At 43.1% G+C, this 23868-nt stretch overlaps 1 protein-coding gene across 8 annotated transcripts in view; it reads right to left on the bottom strand.

Moving 5' to 3' along the window:
- GRIK2 (glutamate ionotropic receptor kainate type subunit 2) overlaps window positions 1-23868 on the bottom strand; it is a 624521-nt gene that overhangs the window by 254211 nt on the left and 346442 nt on the right. For all 8 annotated transcript variants that reach the window (XM_077303360.1, XM_077303395.1, XM_077303345.1 and 5 more), the window contains 3 exons: window positions 19690-19833; window positions 17110-17217; window positions 1925-2038 (listed from right to left, as the gene is read on the bottom strand). In XM_077303360.1, the coding sequence (XP_077159475.1) occupies window positions 1925-2038; window positions 17110-17217; window positions 19690-19833 (366 nt within the window). The remainder of the gene's footprint in view (window positions 1-1924; window positions 2039-17109; window positions 17218-19689; window positions 19834-23868) is intronic.

Raw genomic sequence — 23868 nt, forward strand, 5'->3', positions numbered from 1 at the left:
GAGCTCTGTGGGGACTCCGATTCTCTAATTAAAAAAGAATAACCATGTGGATCTCTGATTTGTTAACATCCACCCCTCTTAATAAAACAGTAAGGAGGGTTGGGGTGGACTGAGTCTGTGATCAAAACTCCTGGATTGGCCCATTGGCCCTGGACTGACAAGCAGATGGGCCAATCAGAAGGTGCAAAGCGCTTTCGGATTGGGCCCTCACCAGAACAGACCAGAGTTCCAGGGCAATCAGGAGACATCACTGCCAGTCTGCCCCTGACCACCGCAGGGAGAGGAGGTCAGTAGGGCTGCCAAGGGGGATGAGAACAGAGGCTTGGAGAAATTGCGCCAGCCCTTTTCGCCCCAAGGCAGTCCTGTCAAGTCCAACTGTCACTTTGCCTCAGAACCCTGACAGAGCTGGCAGGAGGCTGCAGAGTGCGCTCCCTCCCCCTCCCTCCCTTCAGGCCTGCTGCGAAGGAGCCTCTGACAGGCCCTGACTGAGGGGAGGGAGGCATTTTCCTTCAGAGAGCAAAGCAGGGGAGCCCGAGGGCATTCCTTTTGAGGGAGAGGGACTTTCCCTTTCTGCCAAACAGTTGGCTGACAGGGAGGCCACAGAAAAGCCCCTTCTCACTTAAAATACTGCTCTGGCTGGGGGTTAGACGCAGCCAAGCCATGTGTCTTTCTTCTTTGCAACTCTCTGCAGATTTGAGCGTTATTCTCCAGATGAAACTGGTTCTTTTGTCTCCTGTTTCATCTGCACAACAACCTGTGCAGTAGGCCTCAAGTCTTTCAATTCAACAACAACCTGTGTGGGAGGCCTTAAATGTTTCTTCTCTACCACAACCCTGTCCAAAATAGCCCTTTCTGCCTGGAAAGCTGATCTTTATACTCTGCAGGTGAGCTGTAATTCCAGGAGCTCTCCAGGCCCCACCTGGAGGTTGGCTACCCCTGGGTTGGAAATATTCCTGGAAATTTTCCTGGCTCTGGAAAGCTCATCTGTTACCACTATGCCACAATTCCAAAAGGTCAGTCCTCTCCCACACTCAACAAAAATTCCAAACCACAGGTTCTTGACACCCATATCTCCACACCCATGCCATCATTTGCCACCACACTACCACAACCTCCCACACAACACACACATTCAACCCCATGCCCTTACAGACTGGACAACTCCTCCCCTTCATCTTTCCACTGCCAAGCTCTAGCGCCCGTTGTATTCTTGGATACAACGGGCTTTGCCCCTAGTTTTTATATATTACATTACAGAAAGCACAACCATATAAGCATTTTCTAATGTTGTTAATAACACAGACACAGAGGAAATGGACATTTAATGCTAATGAATAATCAGAACACAATATTAAATGAAAGGGAATACAAATAAGGAGTAAACAAAGAATGGAATAAAATTGGGGCAGAACTGGGACATACCTAATTTAAAAAGTCTGTCTGGCTATCTATTAACAGGTTATAATTTGTCAAAACAACTGGGAGTTTTAGAAGCCCAGGTGCTGAAACCAAAAGATAAGCTAACCAAAAGATAAGCTACTCCTCTTGCCTTAGGAGGAAAAACAATATCCTTAATGAATGTATCTTGAATTCTTACATAAACCAATGATCTAATTTTTGTTCAATTAGAAAACATATCCTTACCTTTTTCCAAACTTAGAACAGCAGCTACATCCCAAATTTAGAAGAGTTAAGCAATCATGAGAATACTAGGTGATGAATCAATTGTGATTAAAATGAACTGTCATAATCATGGACAAAAGTAAAAATCCCATAACTAAATTAATATTTCAGACAATTCATTATCTAGTTATTTTTAAATTACTATAAAAAGCATTTACATACTGGTCATTACTATTGTAATTAACATCACTTTTCACCACATCTTTCATTAACATCTATGACTAGTTATATGATTACTTACCAAGATGGTGGTTACAGTGAGGGAGCGATTAGATAGGGAATCAGTAATATTTGCTGGTTTTCCTTTCTGATTCTCAGTCATGTTAAGTCCACTTGCAGGATCCCAAGTCCCAATCTATAAAACAACATGTATACTTTACTGTCCATGAGTAGCTTTTTAATTTATTTAATGCTAGTGGGAAAGAGCAATGTAAGGAAAAAGTAAAGTCTTCAAAGACTTATAATTTAACTTTACTGCAAAATCTGCTATCATTCTATTAAAGGCAGCATGCTTAAAATATGATTCACTACACTTCAAAACGCATCTTGTGAAGTGTGACTTTCAGGGCTAAAATGATGCACAGAGTTCTAAGTGCTTAATTTTCCATTTAAACTACCATCCTCCAAGGGGAGAAAAAACCCACCTCCGATGCCATCTTGATAGCTGAGGGAAAATATATTTGCAATGCATATTCCATCTTCCACTGTAACTTGAATTATGCCTCTCTTCTTGGTAATAGCATCAAACTTCCATGGCTATGTATATTTATAAACACTAGCAGATTACATTCTGCAACCCTTATTATAATTCGGGATGCCACTGGAAATGCACTTTCTCTTCAAAGTTTATGAAGGAAGAGCCATTACAACTTTCCATCCTGCCACATATATAGAACTGTCCTAAACATAGCTATGTTTTTCAATTTCACTGCAAATCCCCCTTGTCCATTTTTTCAGATTGATGCGATCAAAACAAGCGGGCACTCCAGACTTATTTTTTTAAGTCCATTAGCTACTTTAGATACTTTCTATAGATAAAGAAATGCAGCACATAAACTTGCTAACTAAATATATTTATTTAAACCATTTGTGCTTTGTTTTTTGATTAATGGCCCTGTTCTGGAACAATATGACTGAATTAATTTTTTATTATGAAAAACATCCAGAAAGAGATAGAAAAAGAAGAGTTGTTTTTATAACCTATTTTTCACTACCCAAAGGAAACTCAAAGCAGCTTACAATTGCCTTCCCTTCCTCTCCTTACAACAGACACCCTGTGAGGCAGATGGAGCAGAGAGAGAGCTCTGACAGGATTGCCCTATGAGCACCAAGTTGGCTGCATGTGGAGGAGTGGGGATCAAATCTGGCTCACCAGATTAGAAGTTGCTGCTCTTAACCACTACACTAAGTGATCAGAAATTGTGCTGTTGCTAAGTTCAGCAGACTTGGCCAGAATCTAAGTTTATTGAAGGGACACTTTAAAGAAGGAATGAAAGGTAGTGGGTTTGGTTGGCTGGCAACAACTTCTGCTCCATCCAGATACTGTGGATGAAAAGCCAGATTCTAGCCTTGAAAAAGGATGTGGTGCATCCACTAGTTTATAAATCTACCCAATGCTAAGTAAATAGGTGCAAGGTAACTGAAGCAAAGCATATGGTTGGTGGCTGACCAACTCCCAGCATTCCTGGATGTGATAGCCTATAGCTTTAGCCATCTGGTTTCAAGTCTGGTTATAGGACTGAAACAGTTTGGTTGCTCTGGTGGCTGACTTGTGCTAGTACAGGAAACGAGGAGTACAACTCTGATGATTCTCCTAGACAAGATTTCAATACTATTAATCATGATGATATTCTTTTGGACCATGTTTCAGGATTGGGAGGTATCATTCTTATCTGAAGTGGTTCTAATTCTACATGGAAGAATGTCTTTAGAAGATGGTGGTGGGAGACTGCAGCTCAGCCTCTTGGCCTTTGGGTGTTTAACATCTACATGAAACCAGTGAGGGAGGCCACGGAGAGATCTGGGTTGGGCTGTCACCAATATGCATATGATTATTTCATACTTTCAGAGAGACTGTAGAAACCCTGAATGCCTGGAGGCAATTTTGAATGGCTATGAGTTAATAAACTGAAGGGTAATCTCAACAGGACTAAAGTGCTATTGGGTAGAAAATCTGACCCTAGATTTAAGGTGTCTCCTGTTTTCTGCTTGAAGGAACTGGCCTATATCTTGGGGGAGACTGGGACCAGAGCCTGACATCTAGATTAAATTACTGCCAAGCATGTTACATGAGGCTGCCCTTGAAATATTCTTAGAAATGCAAGTTAATTAAAAAATACTGTAGCCAGGATGTTGACTGAAAAGGGATATATATACCGTATTTGCCGCTGTGTACTGGGCGTATAAGATGACCCCCCAACATTTCCACTCAAAATATAGAGTTTGTTACATTACATTACAGTACTATGGGCCACTATGGGCAGCTATGTCTATACCAACTGAAGTGCACCCGGCATATAGGATAACCCCCCTACTTGGAGGCATGTTTTTCAGGGGGGAAAAGTAGTCTCATACGCCAGCAAATACTGTATATCTTAGGATACTGTTAGGTTTGCACAGATTGAGAAAGGCCTTTGTTGAATACTGTGGATAAGAAGGCTTTAATGTTAATTATGATAAATCTCAAGTCATGGTCTTTTCTAGTTCATAATACCCAGAACATACCTGGATAATGTTTTGGTTGAATCGTTAGTTGCCTTGGTGGCTGTGATTGGCAAGAATGGCAGCGTACAAATTCTGTAAATAAACTATTCCTCAAGAAGCCACATTTGGGCTACAGCTTCCTGGTATTACCACCTCTACTTCTCACTTGCCTTGAAAGCCTTTCCTGGAGTAACCATAAGTCAGCTGCAACTTGATGGGACTTAATACATACACAGAAAGAACAGTACAGTGCACAGTACTAAAATAAAATATTACTTAAATTAGTGGTCTAAAAGAATGAAGAAAATTGCATTAGTTGGAATTCAATGTATGCAGATTGTTGGGTTCTACTTGCTTGTAAATAATTCATTGTCAATAATAATAATAATAATAATAATAATAATAATAATAATAATAATAATAATAATAATAATAATAATAATAATAATATTTAAATATTTTAAAGCATCCAAATAAGAGTTATTTGAATCTGCCCAGGGATCTAATCATATTATTTTATTATCTCCATCAGTATATTTTATTGCAGCTTTCAAAATACCTTGAAGAATTTTTAAAATAAAGGAATATACACCTGTTTGGCAGGTGTATCATCTAACGCATTATCTTCTCAGGTGAAGGGAAAGGTGTAAGCAGAGCTCCAGTACATTATGCCATGGATCCTAATACACTGTAATAATGTTCCTCTAAAAGCTATTTTGCCAGGATTGCAAGTTTAAGTACAAGATTAACCTTGGAACCAAATCTGCTGTAGTCAATTTGCTCAGTGCAAATGTGTTAATTCTATAGCTGCCTTAAAGAAACTGAAATGGTTCTGATAATACGTGCCCAACTGGAAGATGAAAAGAACAAGTCTCTCCAGCCAAAATATGTTCAGGGATTGCAGCCATTATTTTATTATAATATTGCTTGGAGCTTGTTTGCTTAAACTGTGTTAGGCCTTCAAAATATTTTCAAAACATTTCATTTCTCAGTAACTCTTACAACAACCCCATTAGGGAGGCCAGTTTTTTCCACCACAAATTGCTGGATCTATCAAACAAAATGTGCAATATGTGCATTAGTTTAATTTCTAAGTGCAAATATCAATTTAATGGCTAGATGAAATATCTACTTTCAACTCCCACATTCCAAACTACTGGAGAGACTTGTTCTTTTCATCTTCCAGTTGGGCACGTATTATCAGAACCATTTCAGTTTCTTTAAGGCAGCTATAGAATTAACAAGAGCGTCTTGTTGTGCAGAGTGGTAAGGCAGCCGTCTAAAAGCTTTGCCCATGAAGCTGGGAGTTCAATCCCAGCAGCCGGCTCAAGGTTGACTCAGCCTTCCATCCTTCCGAGGTCGGTAAAATGAGTACCCAGCTTGCTGGGGGGTAAACGGTAAACACTGGGGAAGGCACTGGCAAACCACCCCGTATTGAGTCTGCCATGAAAACGCTAGAGGGCGTCACCCCAAGGGTCAGACATGACTCTGTGCTTGCACAGGGGATACCTTTACCTTTACCTATAGAATTAACACATTTGCACTGAGCAAATTGACTGCAGAAGATTTGGTTCCAAGGTTCAGCTCCCACATTCCAAACTACATGGGAAAATATATTAATTATTTTAAAATATTTTAAAGCATCCAAGTAAGAAAAATATAGCAATATCTACTTGCCATATGGGGTCTATAACATTCTCCCCAACACACACCTGTACAGTCAAGTCAAACAGCTGCTTTGAAGGCAAAAGGGTCTAACAGAGAGTGAAAGTAATCCTTCCTCACCAACACCAGCAGTCTTGTGGTCTTCCACAGCCAGTTTTAATAATTTAAGAAAATGCAGGAGAATCAATCCATATATATCTTCTGGATAGCAGAGCGTGTGAATGTGATTTCGGGGCACTTGTGGACTGTAAGCTCAATATGAGCAGGCAGTGTGATACAATGGTGAGGAAAGAAAATTCAGTCTAGTGCTATATCAACAGAGGTATCACATCAAAATCACAAGATGCCATAGTCCCGCTGTATACCACATTTGTCAAACCCCAACCTGTAGTACTGTGTGCAGTTGTTGAGACCTCACTTTTAGAATCATAGAATCATAGAGTTGGAAGGGGTCATACAGGCCATCTAGTCCAACCCCCTGCCTCAACGCAGGATCAGCCCTAAGCTGATTTTAAAAGGATGTGGATGAAACTGAGAGTGTTCAGAGGAGAGCAAATGATCTGGGGCCTTGGGTCCAAGCCCTATGAGGAAAAGCTGAGGAACTTGGGAATGTTCAGCCAAGAGAAAAAGAGGTTGAGAGGGAACAAGATTGCTGTCTTTAAGTATATGAAGTTTGTCACATACAGGAAGACAGGTAGTAGTTCCTGTTGGCAACAGAGGATAAGACCCACAGTAATGGGATCGGCTAGATATCGGGTGGGGGGATTCACAATCAGAGTAGTTCAGCAGTGGAACTGACTGCCCAAGGAGATGGTGAGCTCTTCCCCACTGGGACCATTTCTGCATGGAGATGACCAAGGTGTGCTACCTCTTAGTAATAGATCTGCTCCTACATATTGTGTGGTTTCTGTATTCCTGACAGGAGTTTCCTCCCACAGGCCTGTCCTGGTTTTTTGCAAATGTTATCCCCATCCTTCAGGAAAGGAAAAAGGGAGGATCTGGGTAACTACCGACCCATCAGCTTGATATCTCTAGCTGGCAAAATTTTGGAACGTATCATCAAACAGTCAATCCTTGAGAATCTGGAATAGAGAGCTATGATTTCTATGACTCAGCACGGGTTTCATATCAGACCAACCTTCTCTTTTTTCGAGAAAGTGATTACCTTGCTGGTTCAGAGGAATGCTGTAGACATAATTTATTTGGATTTCAGTAAGGCTTTTGATAAGATTCCACATGATATTCTTGTTGACAAGCTGGTAAAATGCAGTATGAATCCTAATTCTGTCAGGTGGATTGGTAACTGGCTGACAGATCATGCCCAAAGGGTATTTGTAAATGGTTCAGCAACCTCTTGGAGAACAGAGACAAGTGGAGTGCCCCAGGGATCTGTCCTGGGGCCTGTGTTGTTCAACATATTTATAAATGATTTGGATTAACTTTGCAGATGATACTAAACTGGGAACGGTAGCAAACACAACAGAAACAGAATCAGAATACAGGATGATCTAAACTGAATAAAATGAAGTTAAATAGGGACAAATGTAAAGTTCTGCATCTAGGTAGGAAAAACCATCTACACCAATATAGGATGGGGATACTTGTCTTGGCAGTAGTATGTGTGAAAAGGATCTAGACGTCTTAGTGGACCATACAGTGAACATGTCAGCAGTGCTACTCGGTGGCTAAAAAGGCAAATAGTACTTGGGGCTGTATCAAACAGAGTATAGTGTCCAGAACATGGGAGGTGATGGTACCGCTTTACTCTGCTCTGGTTCAGTTCTCCATCTTTGGAAATTTTTATACAGAGGCTGATGGAGAGGCTGATTCTTTGAAGATTCAAAGGGGCGGCAGGTTACAGTGCCAATGATAGGGTTGTGGGTGTCCTGCACCATGTAGGGGGTTGGGCTAGCAAACCTGGCTGTACCCTGATTGGCCCTCCCTCTCCAGCTCTCGCCCTCGTTCCCTGGACACTAGCCACTTTCTTCTCAGATGCCTGAGAGAGACACACAGAGACACAGAGAGCCCTGCTAAACCGCAAATGACCCCTGATTACCTGCTATGGCTCCTGCTGAGAGGGAAAGAGAGAGACAGACAGAGACAACCTGCAAAAAGAGCTCTAAACTGCAAACGAAGGAGCCCTGATTGCCTCCTATGGCTTCTACTGGAGAGAGAGAGATCTGCACCTGATGGTGTCCTCTGGGTCCTAGGGAGCGGGTTCCCATGCTGACCCTGCAGAAGCAGTCTTTGAAAAAAAGTCATTTGAAAAAAAGGGCAGGGGGAGAAAGATGGAAGTGACTATGGGGGTGGGTGGGTAGTTGGGAGGGCAGGGAAAGGGACAGCCCAAGTTTTCTTTTCCTGACATCCCTGCTGCGACTTGCTGCTTGTTGTCTACTACAATTTAAAAAGGGGCTGTGGATTTATCTGTGTTTCCTTATCATGGGGCAATGGCCAGGCAGATTCCTGCTAGCTCCTGGAAAGCCATAGGAGAGAGGTGATATCATCTGGAAACCTGAATAAACCCTGCAAAAAAAGAGAGGGTGAACCAGGGAAAATGACTCATACAGAAATGATTTGAAAGTCTTCAACCAGTGGCTGGATATTTATTCTGGATGCTTTAGGCTGATCCTGCATTGATAGGGGTTGGACTAGATAGCCTGTATGGCTCCTTCCAACTCTATGATTCTATTTCTAGTATAGCCCTGGAGTAGAGAAACAGTTGTTTAGCTAGGGTTGTCCTATCAAGGATTGAAACAGAAAACATGAAAGTTGAATTGAGGATTTGTTTACAACTTAGCTCAACTCACCCCCTTCCCCCATTTACTTGACTATCTTTTGCCTGTTGGAGATAAATCAGAAGAGGCTGAGACTTATTTTTCTTTGCTACCTCTCCTTAATATGTGTTGAGGAAGAGGATCTCATGGATTCAACACTTCTCCAAAAATATAATGGTTCCTGTTAAAGATGATAGTGCAAGCCAATTACTGGACATTAAGACATGCAGAGATATCTCTCAATTTATATCTCTCCTGCTGTGAAACCAGTTGTAGGCATCTTATTTCACAGCATAATTCAAAAAATACATTAAAGTAGGCATAAAAGTATTGGAGAACTAATTCCTGGAGTCAATCATTACATAATCAAGCAGTCTCCAGAAGCTGGAGAAATTGGGGGGGGGGGTGGATAACAGCTAGATGCCAAAACACTATCATTATAGGTGTCTGTTGAATGAAGGAATGGAGCTACAAAACCACCACAGAATATCTCTGTCTTCTATAACCAAATGGTTAGCTTCTGATGCGGATTCCACAGCTTGGGCCACTACAGAAAATCTTAGCAGACAACTAGGTTTGCTTTAAATATTCTAGTCTGAGGCTATACAGATAGACAGGTTGCTATTGCCAGCATTGTATGTGACAATACAAATCCAAGTTGGAAAGTGCCATCAAGTCACACTCCATTTCTCCATAAAGCATTCAAGGCAAGAGATAAACAGAGGTGGTTTGGCCCAACATGCCTCTGTGTAGCTACCCTGGCAGTTTTTCCTTGGCAGTTTTCCATCTAAGTACTAAGTCTATTGATGGCTGCTAGCAATGGTGACTGAAGAGGACATTCACATTCAGACCCATTATGCAAGGCCGCTGTTACAGTGGATGGGGGTTGGATATAAGATGCGGTGGAGGAATGTGTGCAGCAAGCCATGTACAAACGGCACGGTGGCAATGCCCAGAGCAGCTAGTGGCAATGGCCGAAGAGACAGCAATGCGGAGCAAACAGGACAGGAGCACAGCGCAGGGCTTCCCGGACCTGGACCATCAATCAGGCTGTTCTCCCCCGGACCCCCCTCCCCTGTGGCATGTCCCCCACCTGGCCCGAGGCTCCTGCCTCTGCGTCCTGGACTCCACAGCCGCCGTTCGGTCCCCGTTCTCTTCATTCCTGGGCGCTGACTGTGGCTGAGCGGTATGATTCTGGCATTGCCTGCCGAACATGGTGTTCCAGTGCCCGCCTCTAGGGTAGCGCTGCCTGGGTACCCGCGGCCCTCCCTGATTATGCACACTCTGTCTCCGGTGCTGCATCTGGTTGTGCCCAAGCCGGGCATCAGGCTTCACTTTCTTCCACTTTTCCCTAACACAGCTTTTGGGGCGGCCTGCACTGAACCTGCACTCGGCCGCTGCCGGTGGCGTGCATTATCGGAGATTTCCACCGGCATTGTTCCAGCTCTGAGGCAGACCTTCCCCTCTGTGCATAATGGGTCTCAGAGGTGCTCTTGAGCCCCATAGCCAGGAGACAACATCACAAGAAGGCCTTGACCTCCATGTCCTGATATTAGCTGTCCAGAGGAATTGGTTGGTCACTGTGTGATGCTGGACTTGATGGACTTGATGGTCTGATCCAGCAGAACACTTTATGCTCCTAGACATTGTATATCCTGCTTAGCTTCTGATATCTGATAATATTAGGCTAGTCTGGGCCATCTAGGTCAAAGGAACAGTACAAATTACCATGCTGGAATGTCGGTCCCACATAAGCCAATCACCCAGTCTGCTTCTTCCCAAACAGGCTTGCAAAAACTGTCCATATGAAGAAACTGACCATTCAAACCAATTGTTAATGTTACTAGAGACCACTCAGACAAACACCAAAGAAAGGATTTTATTAGAATACACTATTTAAGTCTAATTCTGTATGATTTGTAACTGATTGTCTTTTTAAACCATTACTTATGGAGCAGAGCTGCTACATAGCTTGAATGGGGGAGTGGTAGCAGAACTCAAGTGGACTGCCTAAAATTCTGCAGACATGAAAATCTAGGAGTATCCTACAGTATGGCTAGGAAGTAATACAATGCAGCAACAGGCCGAATACCAATGAATAGATTTAACATTTAAACCTATTTTTGAAAAATCAATTCCCTGTTCACAAACTGACATACATTTGAGCTTCCTAGCTTTCGAATAAGGATATTTCCTTTTAACTTGGGTTCTTTTAAAAAGTTCATCTTCCTCATGGTTCTTTCTTTTTTTTTTTTTTTTTTTTTTTTTTTCCCATAAAAATAGCAATGTAGGATACAGTATATGTAGTTAATACAGAGAATAATAAGATTTCCAGGTTTAGATTAAATGCTTAACATTAAACATAGAACAATATAAGCTTTCAGTCTTCTATAGCTTCTCCTTATCCTTGGTTCTGATACATCTACAAAACAATTTATGCTTGACCCATTCTAAGAACCATCCTGACAGATATATTTTCAGATTTAAGTTGAAAGCTTAACATTAAACATTTTCTACAAGTCAGTGTAGGCTTTAGTCCTAGGACAATACCCTAATAGAAGAAAGAAAAAATAAGGGGGCGGGAACCCCATTTTACATTTTCAGCACTAATGATTATATTACCTATATGCCTACAAAAGAAAAGAGACAAAAAAAAACAAGAGAGAAAGAGACACTGCTTCCCCTTTTTCATAAAAATGGAAATATAGAATACAGTATAACATTAAACATAAAACAATATGAGCTTTCGGTCTTCTTAAGGGGGTCTCATCTCGAGGCTTGCTACATCTTGTCGTTCCCGTAAAATTATATTCTGTCCCATTGGCCTTTGGCGTAGAAAGTGCAGTTGTACTCTTTCCCGCAGAATATGCATCGATAAATCTTGAGGCCGTTGCACCTCCTGGACTCCAGTATCAATACAATTTCCCCCCCAGAGAGATCCTTTAAATCGGTTACTTTCACTGCAGATCCATATTTCTTTTGATTGATTTTTGTACACTGTTGCTTTGAGATGGCTGTATGTCTTTTTAAAAAGGGTGTCCTTATCTGGGCTGCAGAACTCCGGCATCCCATTTTCCGTCTCCAGAATTTCAGATTTCTCTTCTACTGTTGGTTTTCCACCTTGTTTAGAGCTGTCATCAGCCACTGTTATTGATCCATTATTCCTGTTAAAGACGTCTTCCTTGGCATCTTGGATCTCCTTGAAGATATGAATTTCAGATTTCTCTTCTGCTGTTGGTTTTCCACCTTGTTTAAAGCTGTCATCAGTCACTGTTATTGATCCATCATTCCTATTGAAGACTTCTTCCTTGCCATCTTGGATCTCCTTGGAGATATTTTTGATCAATCCATCTAAAAATACTTTGTAATCTTGGGTTTGTATCTCTATTAGATGAGCCAATCTTTTTAACATAGACATGATTTTGACTTTAAAAAAAAAACGGCCCCAAACAATTTTACAAGTGGCCAGTAGAGGTCCTCTGTTTTATCCTCTAATGTTCCGGTACAGGCATATGACGTATTGAAGGCAGAGATTCTCGTGCTGGCACAGAGTTCTCGTGAGATTTTCCCATTCACAGCTTATCTTATCTTCGAAAACCAAAACAATTACAATAAGAGCTTTTGCCAATTAATTCGAGTTGATTTGAGTCCTTCTTCTGCTTAGTTAGGAGAATTAGCCTGCCTCTTAACGAGGTGGCTTCGGGCAGAGCAGAGTAAGAGGAGGGGGGAAACAAAGGGCTTTGATGCAGGAAGAGAGACAGAGAAAAAAAAAAGCGAGAGATACTTGCAGTAAATGATGTTTTGGAACTCAGCCGATGTCCTCCCCTCAGTTCAAAGCGTTCATTTGGGGTAAATCAACATGTAGGGTTGAAGCAGATACTTTAAGATTAAAGAAAGAAAAGAAAGTCCGAGGTAGAAAATGGCAGTCGTCCTCTGGACCTGGAACGCTGACAGCCTATAATCCAGGGAGATATACTCCCTAAAGGATTGGAGACGGCCCCAAGAACTTCCTGGGTAGAAAGGTGAGGTGGGGTTTGCGTACCCCTCCTCTTTTCTGCCAATTGCTTGCACAATTGACCCCTGTCAGGCTTCAGAGATAGCAGAGCAGATGCCCTGCCACCCTCTCAGGACGACATCTTTAGCCACACCCCCCTCATGGTTCTTTCTTAGTTGGTATAAAACTATGTTTTTTCTTTCTTTTTTTCAAATTAGGTTAGCAAAACCAAATTGAAATTTTGTCATTAAAATTGATGCCTTTGTGTTAGTTGCATATAAATGAAGATGCCTATTCTGCAAAGCACAAATGGTATAAAAATCATATTAATATTGTATGAACATGATAAAGATGGGGAAAAAAACAATAGCATGAAATGAAAAAGTTGCCAAGGGCAAAATGGACGCTCCAACCATGCCCTTCCCAATGGCTCTGGGCAGTTTACATTAAACGTTGTGGAATACTTACATAGAATATTATAATAATACTATAAATAACGATCATAACATAACATGGTATAACATAATCATAAAATAACATGAAAACCAGAACAATGTTTTAACAGTTGAAAGTGATTTTTAACAGAACAACGACGACAGGGCAGGTTAGATTTGTCAGTCATGGAAGGGCATCTTGGGGGGACCAGCAGATGTTTGAGTTGGTTGGCCTCACGGAAATATATATATAACACCCCTAAAAATTGTGACCTGAAATAAGCTGTTAGCCAATGAAATCTTCAAGCACTGACAAAATATGAGCAGAGCTAGTATGCAATAGCAGTGAAACTCTCTCTACTTCCTTCCCTCCCTCTCCACACACACTCTAAAGAAAAGTTGGTCAAATCTGTGGATATTAAATCTGGTCTCAGAGCTGTGAATGGGCAAGACAGATTCTTTTGTACAAACCCCTAAAAGTCCCAGAGAAATCAGAAACAAAAAAAATGAATAAAGGGAGGAAGCCCCCAAACGATAAAAAAGAATGCCTGTAGCTTTTTTAAAAATGGAAACCCTTAGTGGCAGTTATTAGAAAATCACAGCATTCCAGTCTCCATTTTAGCCAGTAGAATGGTAGGGTGGTGTTTTTCCAGGACTGTTATGACCTTTGAGAGAGAAGAATTCATTGGGGGAGAAGAACTCATCAGGGCCAATCCTGGTAACAACTACTGGGTGAGACATGATTGATGCTATTCAACTTCATGACTCATTTAGAGCTGACGTCTTGCCACTGTTCAACAGCAGACAGCCTATGAAAGTCAGGATGGTGTAGTGATTAGAACTTCAGAGTAGGATCTGGTAGACCAGGGTTTTAAACACTAGTCTCCCTTCACACTGGGTGATGATGAGCCCATCACATATTTCCAACCTAATCTACCTCACAGAATTATTGTGAGGATAAAAAAGAAGGCAAGGAGATTGATGTAAGATGCTTTGGTCCCCACTGTGGAGGGTATAAATGAAATACATGAAGAATAAATATAGCTGAATATGGGAGGCAGACAAGAGGGTAAATGACTGAAAAGGAAAGAATGAGCCAGGGAAATGAGAGATGATAAGGGGTTGACATGAGCCTCTTGTGGCGCAGAGTGGTAAGGCAGCTGTCTGAAAGCTTTGCCCATGAGGCTGGGCAGCCAGCTCAAGGTTGACTCAGCCTTCCATCCTTCCGAGGTCGGTAAAATGAGTACCCAGCTTGCTGGGGGGTAAACGGTCATGACTGGGGAAGGCACTGGCAAACCACCCCGTATTGAGTCTGCCATGAAAACGCTGGAGGGCGTCACCCCAAGGGTCAGACATGACTTGGTGCTTGCACAGGGGATACCTTTACCTTTATGGGGTTGACAGAAGGAGGGAAAGCGTAAATAATGTTGGGAAAGGTATGCAGGGGAAAGTGATGTGCCCCCCACAAGTTGTGGAGGGTTGCCTACTATTGGAATGAGACTGGCCCAGTGGCTGGCACCACATCACTGGGCCATAATTTCTCAAAGCCAGGCTGCCAGGGAGAAAGGAAAACTGAAGACAGAGGAACAGATAAAAAAAATAAATCAATCTGTAGATTCAAAAAATAAAGTGACACACCAGTGGGCTAGTAGAAGAAGATAAATGTCATAGTCCTTCTAAACAAGTGTAATAGAAGTTCAAAATTACTCATTGAATGTTGAAAAACACAATTGCATGTAAAATATGAGTTTTCATAGATCATTTAAATCATGTTTCATAAATGCTCACTTGAAAAAGTAATGCAAATTCGTTTTAATAGGGAAACTGTCATGTAGACTGAAACTTGTCTGAAAACTCATTTATTAAAAAGTAATGGGAAACTGAAGCTTATGGAGATATGGGGCAGTTATATTGAGCAATGCAATTCTTTGTCTTGTAGCTGTATTGATTCAGAAAATGAAAACATGTTAGCACATTTAATAGTGCTGAATACATTGACGGCAATGTAAAAATGCCTGTATAACAAGTATAAAACTATCTGCAACCTGAGATTACATTGACAAAATGCTAGAAATGGTTAATTAAAAAATTAAGTTTGGTCGTATTAAATGAAAATAGTATTAAAAAACAAATATACTCAACAGGAGAAGGAATTTTCTCCCAACCACTCAGATGGGGAAAGGTTTTTGCACGACTTATGGAAAGGACTTGCTCAGTTGGTCAAGGAATGTGAGTGGAAGAATGCCTGAGGCCATTTAAGTGGAGTATACCACTTCAGCCTCTGTTGCCAGACAAAGTATACCTACCTCTCTCTCTCTTTTGACTAGTCAATATGGCTGCAGACTGGTCAATTCAAAGCAAAGTGTTTTTCATTTAAATGAGATGCTTTATACCCTGCACTCCAGAATTAACAGCAGAATTAACAGATCTTGCTACTTTGCCTTAGTTATGCACAGCTATTTTGCAAGTGCTGTCCTCCTGCTCTCACTACAAAGCTGGGGGAATCCAGTTTTGAGGGCCATTCTGCACAATGTAAAATCAGCGAGACCATTACCTTACACAGATGCTTTATTTTTGTTATTTTAAACGACGCCATCAGCCTCCCACCTTGTCCCAGTGCTGACCTCACTGCATCTTCTGATTTGTAGCGAGATCTGTGTAAAAGTGGATTCCCGTGGGGAAATCCCGCCAGCTGCCGCAAGCAGCCAGCCAAGGGAGAGTCAGAAGGCTAGGGCAGTAGTCATCACGCAAGGAGATGTCCTGCCCTAGCTTCAGCCCCCTTCATTTCTGGGAGTGGGGGTTTGCTGTCTTTTGAAAAAACGGCAAAGCCACGGGAGCAACAAATAGGTGTTTGCAGGGCTGCAACATGGTTTAAAAACATGTCCCAACCAATGTATATGTGAATAAATGGATTCTCATTTCATCGCATAATTCATTTTTTTAAGGAATTTGTGGCGAGCCGCGGGGTTTAAAGTGCCATGCTGCGAGGTGATTGGTTGTCGGGAATAATTGATAGGGGAAAGCTGGGGGAGGCACTGGAAACCCATAGTGTGTTCCTCACTCCTTGGAAGGAGATGAGGAATGCTGCAATCGTGGAATGGCCCTGAATATTGTTTCAAAAGCATCCTTGTCATGTTTTTAAAGTGTTGCTTCAAGCATTATTTTCAGTTTTGTAGTTTTACAATACACCCTCATTTCTGAAATACCTTCTTATACTTGTGTACTTTGTTTTTTATTTCTTGAGTGTGTTCCTGATAACCAGTTGTCTTCCTGCCTCTGAACCTGAGCATGTTCATGTCTATTACTTGGATTTACATGTTTTCATGAGGCTACACTGAAAACATAGTTCATTTCAGACAGTTCTAACTAAGCACCTGCATGATTCATGCTGTCAACTTAATAAACAATGAAAAAGCTGCACAGAACCCTTATGTAGAGTAATTTAAATGGTGCATGACCTTTCCAAAAAGACCATGTGACATATATTTTCCAAATCAGCAAGCAAAGCAGCTATGTAGTCTACTACCATTCCACAGTGAAAATGCAAAACTCATCAAAATGCTATCTGTTTTGGCATGAAAGCATTTTTTTATTCCTGGGGTTCCAAATGAGTTTGTTTCTTTTATGCCACTGATATGTCATGCAATATTATATGTAACTGATGTACAAATAATGCTAAAAAGTGTATTTATTTAATAGGAAAGTTTTGACTCGATACAACCGAAACAGTCTGATCTGTACAACACAAAAATGAAACATGGATTTTCAAGGTGAAGCAGTGAGGCTAAACATTTGGCAGCTTCTGTAAACATTACATGTAAGTTGCAGAGCAGACAGACAAAAGTTTTCCAAGTACCTTTTCAAGACCTTCCTCCTTGAGGCTTATCACATCTAAATCAAAATCTGTTCTCAAGCCATTGGTTTTGTTGAATGTTATCCTGCCAGTGAGGCCTTCCCAGTGAGCCTGTGAAAGTAAAGGAGAAGGGACAGGGAGGTGGGGGAGAATCACAGTTGAGCAATGTTAGGAGATGCAGAAGAAATTAACATGATCCAAAATGGAAATATTAATAATTCATTAAATTTAAATAATTTTCCTTGGGGCTGATTAAGAAAAAATATTCTTATTCAGTCCATGGACTCTTAGCTTTTCTTTTATAAATATCTATGAATTAAACCAACTTTTCCATTTAATCTCAACATACAGTCCTTTAATAGCTTTCCATTTTCACACACACACACACACACACACACACACACACACAGAAAAACGCATCATGCTTAGGCTGCTCACAGCCTGACATTTGAATTGTTTTTTTACATTAGTCCCTCTTCAGGGAGTAGGAGTATATTGCTGCTTACGACTATCTTATAAATAAGGCGTCAGTTCTTTGATGCATTGAGTCCCTTTGCTTCCTACGTTCCTACTGTGGCAACGTGCACCAGTGCAGTGGGCAACAGTGGGACTTCCATTTCAAGTGGCACAATCCCTTGGTATCATTAATACTTTTAGGCAACAGAATCTTGAAGATGGAAAACTATTATACTGGGATGCCGAACTATGAGAACTGAAAATAAAGGTAGCCATTTTGCACTACCTTGGGGATGTGATTGATGCCTCCGTTCTAGTTGCAAGAGAGGGAGTTAACTTCAATGCAAAGCAGTCAGAAACTAGCAGGGGAAAAGGGCAGGTAACCCTACATTACAGCTTTGAAGGTGCTTTTATGCATCATGAGTTTGTTATTATTAAAAGGTTGCTGCTTGTCCATTTGCTCAGCAGGTATGCCAAAGATGTCAGCATTTATTTAAGTACTGCAGCCTGTTACCAATGGCAGCAAGAAGATATTTTCCGTAAGACATTATTGATTCTGCACAAACTCTTGAGTTCTTGTTTACTTAGCTTTCCCCAAAAAATAGAGTTTTGTTTATTTGTTTTGCATTTCCAACAGGGACCTCCTGCTTTTTTATTGAACACATTTTGACAACAGCCGGGCCAGTCCTGGTATATTAGTACCATTGTCAGTGATCTACTGAGAGCCAGCTTGGTGTAGTAGTTAGGAGCATGGACTTCTGATCTAGTGAGTCGGGTTTGATTCCCCACTCCTCCTCCACATGCAGCCAGCTGGGTAACCCTGGGCTCGCCACAGCACTGATAAAGCTGTTCTGAGCAAGCAGTAATATCAGGGCTCTCTCAGCCTCACCCACCTCACAGGGCATCTGTTGTGGGGAGAGGGAAGGGAAGGTGATTGTAAGTCGCTTTGAGACTCCTTCACGTAGGGAAGAGCAGTAAATAAGATCCACCACCTCCTCCTCCTCTTCCTCTAATGCATAGATTGGGATAAGACATCCTTACCCAGAATCAAATGGTCAGTGTAGTGCAGTGTAGGGCATATCGAGCCTATGAGAGCGCTGAAGGCCTAATTATTGTTCAATTGTGTATGTATCAATGTTAAAGCTGAGTCTTCTACCTCATCCAAAAAGCAGAGCAACATAGCAAGCTGCAGAAAAACACTCCTAGAGTAGTGATGAATAAACTCTTGCAGTTATGAGAGTCCTTGGAGATCAGTCAAGAAACACCCCCCCTACAGTTCTAAACTGAATTATAATGTTAAAAATAATATAAAACACAGGAAACAGTTTACAGCTTCTATTGAATAAAGGATTCAATAAGGCACGGGGTTGCTCATTTGCCAAAAGGTCAGCTCTTTATTAGATCACACTGACTGAACTGATCTCAACAGCCCACCATCTGAACTTATATACAGTGTAGGGTTCCCATTAAAGCCTGTGATTGGCTCAATGCAAGTTCCCCAAGTTCAAACTAATTGGATCATTTGAATGATACAGTAGCAGAACAATACCATTAAGAGTCTCCCAATGTTTGAATCTTTTTGCTCCTCTGTGTTAAATAAAAATAGTTCTGCCTGAGCTATGATTATGTGATAGCCCCCGCCCTCGTCCTCCATCTGAGGCCCCTTTGATTAGTAGAGTCCCTTTTTATCTCCTGGACTTAGTTGCCTTAATAGGCACCTCTTGTATAACCTGACTGCCAGGGGCATCTGAAGCTTGGGGAGTCTCATAAATGCACCTGAGAACAACCATGCCATTAGAAAATCCCGGGGAAGATGAGGAACGATGACTGATTATGTTTAGTCTCCCCCAGCTCAGGGTTCTCAATATCAATAAGATTTCTTAATAAAATTTAATTTCCTTCTCAATAACAAAAGACTTTTCAACACTGGAAGATGCACAGGTAGGAAATCTGCCCTGGATGAGACAAGAAAGCTCCTGAAACAGGACAGAGTATAAATTAATGACCTGAGAAATATTCTTGATTGAGCAAAATACGCGTGTGTGTGTGTGGGGGGGGGGGGATCTGAGTATCAACATATGGAAGACACAGAAAAGCAAGCTGGAGTACATTTTGTTAGTGACATACCTCTTTAATGAGATTCATAAAGCGGGTCCCAAAGCGCCAGGGCTTGTGCCGATTACACTGTAATGAACTGACAGTCATCTGTGGGAACTGCTGGACAGCCACTGACACTACATGAACGGCATCATACATTAAAGCAGCATCCGTCTGAAATTAAAATGTAATAGACACTGTGAAAATGCCTTGTTGAAAGTGCATGACAGATAGCAGGCATGAGGAGGGGGGAAATTGTTCTTGCCTCTCATTGTGCAATGGGGGGGGGGGATAATATGACCTGCTGAGGTGAGCTTATTAAACAAAACAGTCCTACTAAGAGATGGTTGAAAGTTACAATCACAAGAGATGGCTGAAGGTTACAATCACACTAACATAAGAGGTTAGTGTGTTGAAAATTCAAAAGGCTCCTTCCACCAACAGGCTATGATTTCCTGCCTCAGCACTCAGTATTTGTACAGAATTGTTGCTGCACTTTTAACTTACAAATTGTAAGCTCATTGGGTGATTATATTACACATATTTTAACCATCTGCAACTATAATAAAGGCCTAATGACCTTTTGGGCCTGACAATTTAAGGGCTAATGAATGCTCCTGTCTTGGGCCTCACAACTTAAAGACCAATGAATAGTCTTGCCAGTGTCATCCTGCTGGCTGAGTGGCCGGCCGCCCAACCAGGCTGCATCTCCTGCCCCTAACCACCATGTCCAACAACTTCACTCACTTTGTCTCAGACCACTGACTGAGCTGGTGGGTGCCTGGTGTCAGGATGACAGACTTGAAATAAAACTTCACTTGTGAAAAAAGATGCAAGTTTATTCGAAGCGGCTGTCCTAGGACTTACAAAGCCGAATCAGAGAAACACAGGTCATACACCAGTTCTTATTCCCTGAGGGTTTTCCGCCTTTCCCAGGCCCGTTAGGATTCACAGACCCGTCAGACACAACACCTCCGCAGTCAAAGGTACCTAGCCGGGAGCCCAGCCAGACATGAGAGCATTCAGTGAAACGACCTTGGAGCACTGCGACTAATTCTACAAGTGATACTAACTGCAGCAGAAAGGTTCAAAGGCAAAAGAACACATTTCAAAATGGTTACACAGTGGACAGCCATGCAAATTATGACAGAAACCTTGTGGATTCTGACACCTGGTCAGTCAACTGCCAGGGTTGCATGGGGGCTCTTCGGGTTGGGCTTTTCTAATCTATTTTTCTCTCTCAGAGCTCTCCCGCCTCAGTTCTGCAAGGACAAACGAGGTCTGAGGGGCCATTAGGGATCCAAAGCTGTTCTAACAAAGATGTCAGCCAGTGAATAGGTTAGCAAATATTCCCTGCACTTTTCCCGATAAAATATGGACTTTTCATGATCCCCAATCTCTGTACTTCTGGCCCTTTACATCCCCTTGAACTTGCTGGGGTCTAATTTCTTCATGTATCCTACACAGAAGGTCTGCCCAGCAAGGAGCTGCCCAAAGAAGTGGGCACTACAAAATAAAAATTGTCGGTCCTCAATGTGTCCCTAAGAAGTTTGAAGGGGCCTTTAAAACCCTGGAAGCTGGTCTCACTGAGGCTCCCTGCAACAGACAGTGACCAGAGCCAATGAGAATGTGGGGAAAGGAGAGTCAGCCAATCAGAGGGAGAGCCAGGAGTAGTCAACCTGAGGTCCTCCAAATGTTCATGGACTACAATTCCCATGAGCGTTTGCCAGAAAATGCTGGCAGGGGCTCATGGGAATTGTAGTCCATGAACATCTGAAGGACCACAGGTTGACTACCACTGCCCTAAGTCTTGGCCTCTGTGTGCTGTGGGAATTCTGAGGAGAGATCCGTCCAGTTGGAGGTGATTTGAATATTCCTTGCCAAAGATTTAAATGTTGGACATATTTTGGCAGGACAAAACAGTTGGGGAGGGGAGAAGAGCAACTCTAGCATTGGTCTCTGAGAGACATTGTGGGGTAACAGTTAAAGAATGATGGCCACTAAACTGGAGAGCCAGGTTTGATTCCCCACAGGCAGCTGGCCAGGTGACCTTGGAACAGTCCCAGTTCTCTCAGAGCTCTCTCAGCCTCAACTCCCTCACAAGCAGTCTGTTATGGGGGAGGAAGGCAAAGCAATTTTAAACTGCTTTAAGACATGTTACGCCTGCTGACTGAATGCAGGCCATTCCCAGTTTTCTCACAGCTCTCTCAGCCACACCTCTTTCAAAGGGTATCTGTTATGGGGAGAGGAAGGAGAAAGCAGAGAATAAAAATCCAGCTTTTCTTCTTCTAAGGGGCAAGAATGAAAGAAGCATTTTATCAACAGTAAAAATAATGGAGACAGAAGGAGCAGAGTGGACACATTCGTACTATTACTATTCCATGTGGATTAGGGCAGGGGGACATTTCAGTATGTGTGGCCTAATTCACACAAGAAGGGAAATGAGTTTGAAAGCAGAACGAGGAGGAATTGGTTGCCATGTAATCTCCCACTAAGAAGAGTCTCCAGTCTGATTTTCCTTTCACAAATCTGAAGACATGGCTCTGGAAAGCTCATCTGTAACCACTATGCCACAATTCCCAATCCTCTCCCACACTGAACAATCCAAACCACACCTTCTTGACACCCATATCTCCACACCCATGCCCTCATTTGCCACCACGCCACCACAACCTCCCACACAACACACACATTCAACCCCATGACCTTACAGACTGGGCAACCCCTCCCCTTCCTCTTCCCACCACCAAACTCTGGTGCCTGTTGTATTCCTCCATACAATGGGCTTTGCCCCTACTCTATACATAAATGTACATATACCCAGATATCCATGTTCACACTCTATATAATAATTATATAATACTAGAGGCAAAGCCAGGAATACAACAGGCACTAGCACATACAACTGCACAGTGATCTTTCTGGGTTCTGGCCCTTCTTCCCCTGCTTCCCACTCAATCTTGAGATCCAGTGTGGTTAAGTAGTTAAAGAGTAGTAGACTCTAATCTCAAGAGCTGGAAAGAAAGAAAGAAAGAAAGAAAGAAAGAAAGAAAGAAAGAAAGAAAGAAAGAAAGAAAGAAAGAAAGAAAGAAAGAAAGAAAGAATCAGTTCTCCTGGAGAAAACAGCTGCTTTGGATGGGCATTGTCCCTCCTACACTCACCCCCATAAAACAGTGTCTACATAAGTCCCCACTGTCCCCACATTCCCATCCAACCCCACATTTTTCAAAGGCCAGGCCAGGCCAGGCAGACCATGGTGGGGGGTGGACTGCCACCTTCCCACGCCCCACATCTAATATCCCCAAGCAGGCACACCCCAGATAACTCCCCTGGGGTCTCTCTAGGGAGTTTCTCCCAAAGGGATCCCTATGACTACCAGCCCCTCCTCTTTCTACATTCTGTCCTGATCTTCTGGAGGGTAGACTGTGTTGACTCAGTAGCCACAGTTCAGTCCGTTGCCACTAGATGGCAAAAATTCCTCTTTGGCAGTGGTCCCCAACCTTTATTAGGCTGGGGACCGGCAGGGCATCGGGCCGCGCCCGTGGGGACCGCGCCAGAGCGGGTCACGCCCACGTTTCGGGCCGCGCCCACGAGCCGCGCCCGCGGATTGGGCCGCGCCCGCAGATCGGGCCGCGCCCGCGGGCCGCGCCCGTGGATCGGGCCGCACCCGCGGATCGGGCCGCGCCCGCGAGCCACCCCCGCGGATCAGGCCGCACCCGCGAGCCACGCCCGCGGATCGGGCCGCGCCCGCGAGCCGCACCCGCGGATTCCCTCTCCCCGCCCTCCCGCAGTAAGTAGCTTCCCGGGCCGCAAGCTTGCGGCCTGGGAAGATTTTTACTGCGGGGGGGGGGCGGGGAGAGGGAGCCGCGGCCCGGCGCCATGGCCTTTGCGGCCCGGCGCCGGGCCGCGGCCCGCAGGTTGGGGACCACTGCTCTTTGGGACTTCTCTTTCTAGCTCACTTGGTGTGATCTCTTGCCAGCTCAAATGTTTCCTTCGCCTGCCCTTGGCCCTGGCAGAAGGCCACAAAGCCCACTCCGGCCGTCCCGAGCCTTCTGCCAGGCCTTGGGGCAGCTGAGACTGCTCCTGGGCCCGGCAGTAGACCTCAAAGCCTGCCGCCGCCTTCCAGAGCCTTCTGCCGGGCCCCGGAGCAGCTGAGACGGCTCCTGGCCCCGGCAGTAGGCCTCAAAGCCTGCCACCGCCTTCCCGAGC

Source organism: Paroedura picta, chromosome 1 (genome assembly GCF_049243985.1).
Source record: "Paroedura picta isolate Pp20150507F chromosome 1, Ppicta_v3.0, whole genome shotgun sequence".
In the NCBI taxonomy this organism is placed as follows: domain Eukaryota; kingdom Metazoa; phylum Chordata; class Lepidosauria; order Squamata; family Gekkonidae; genus Paroedura; species Paroedura picta.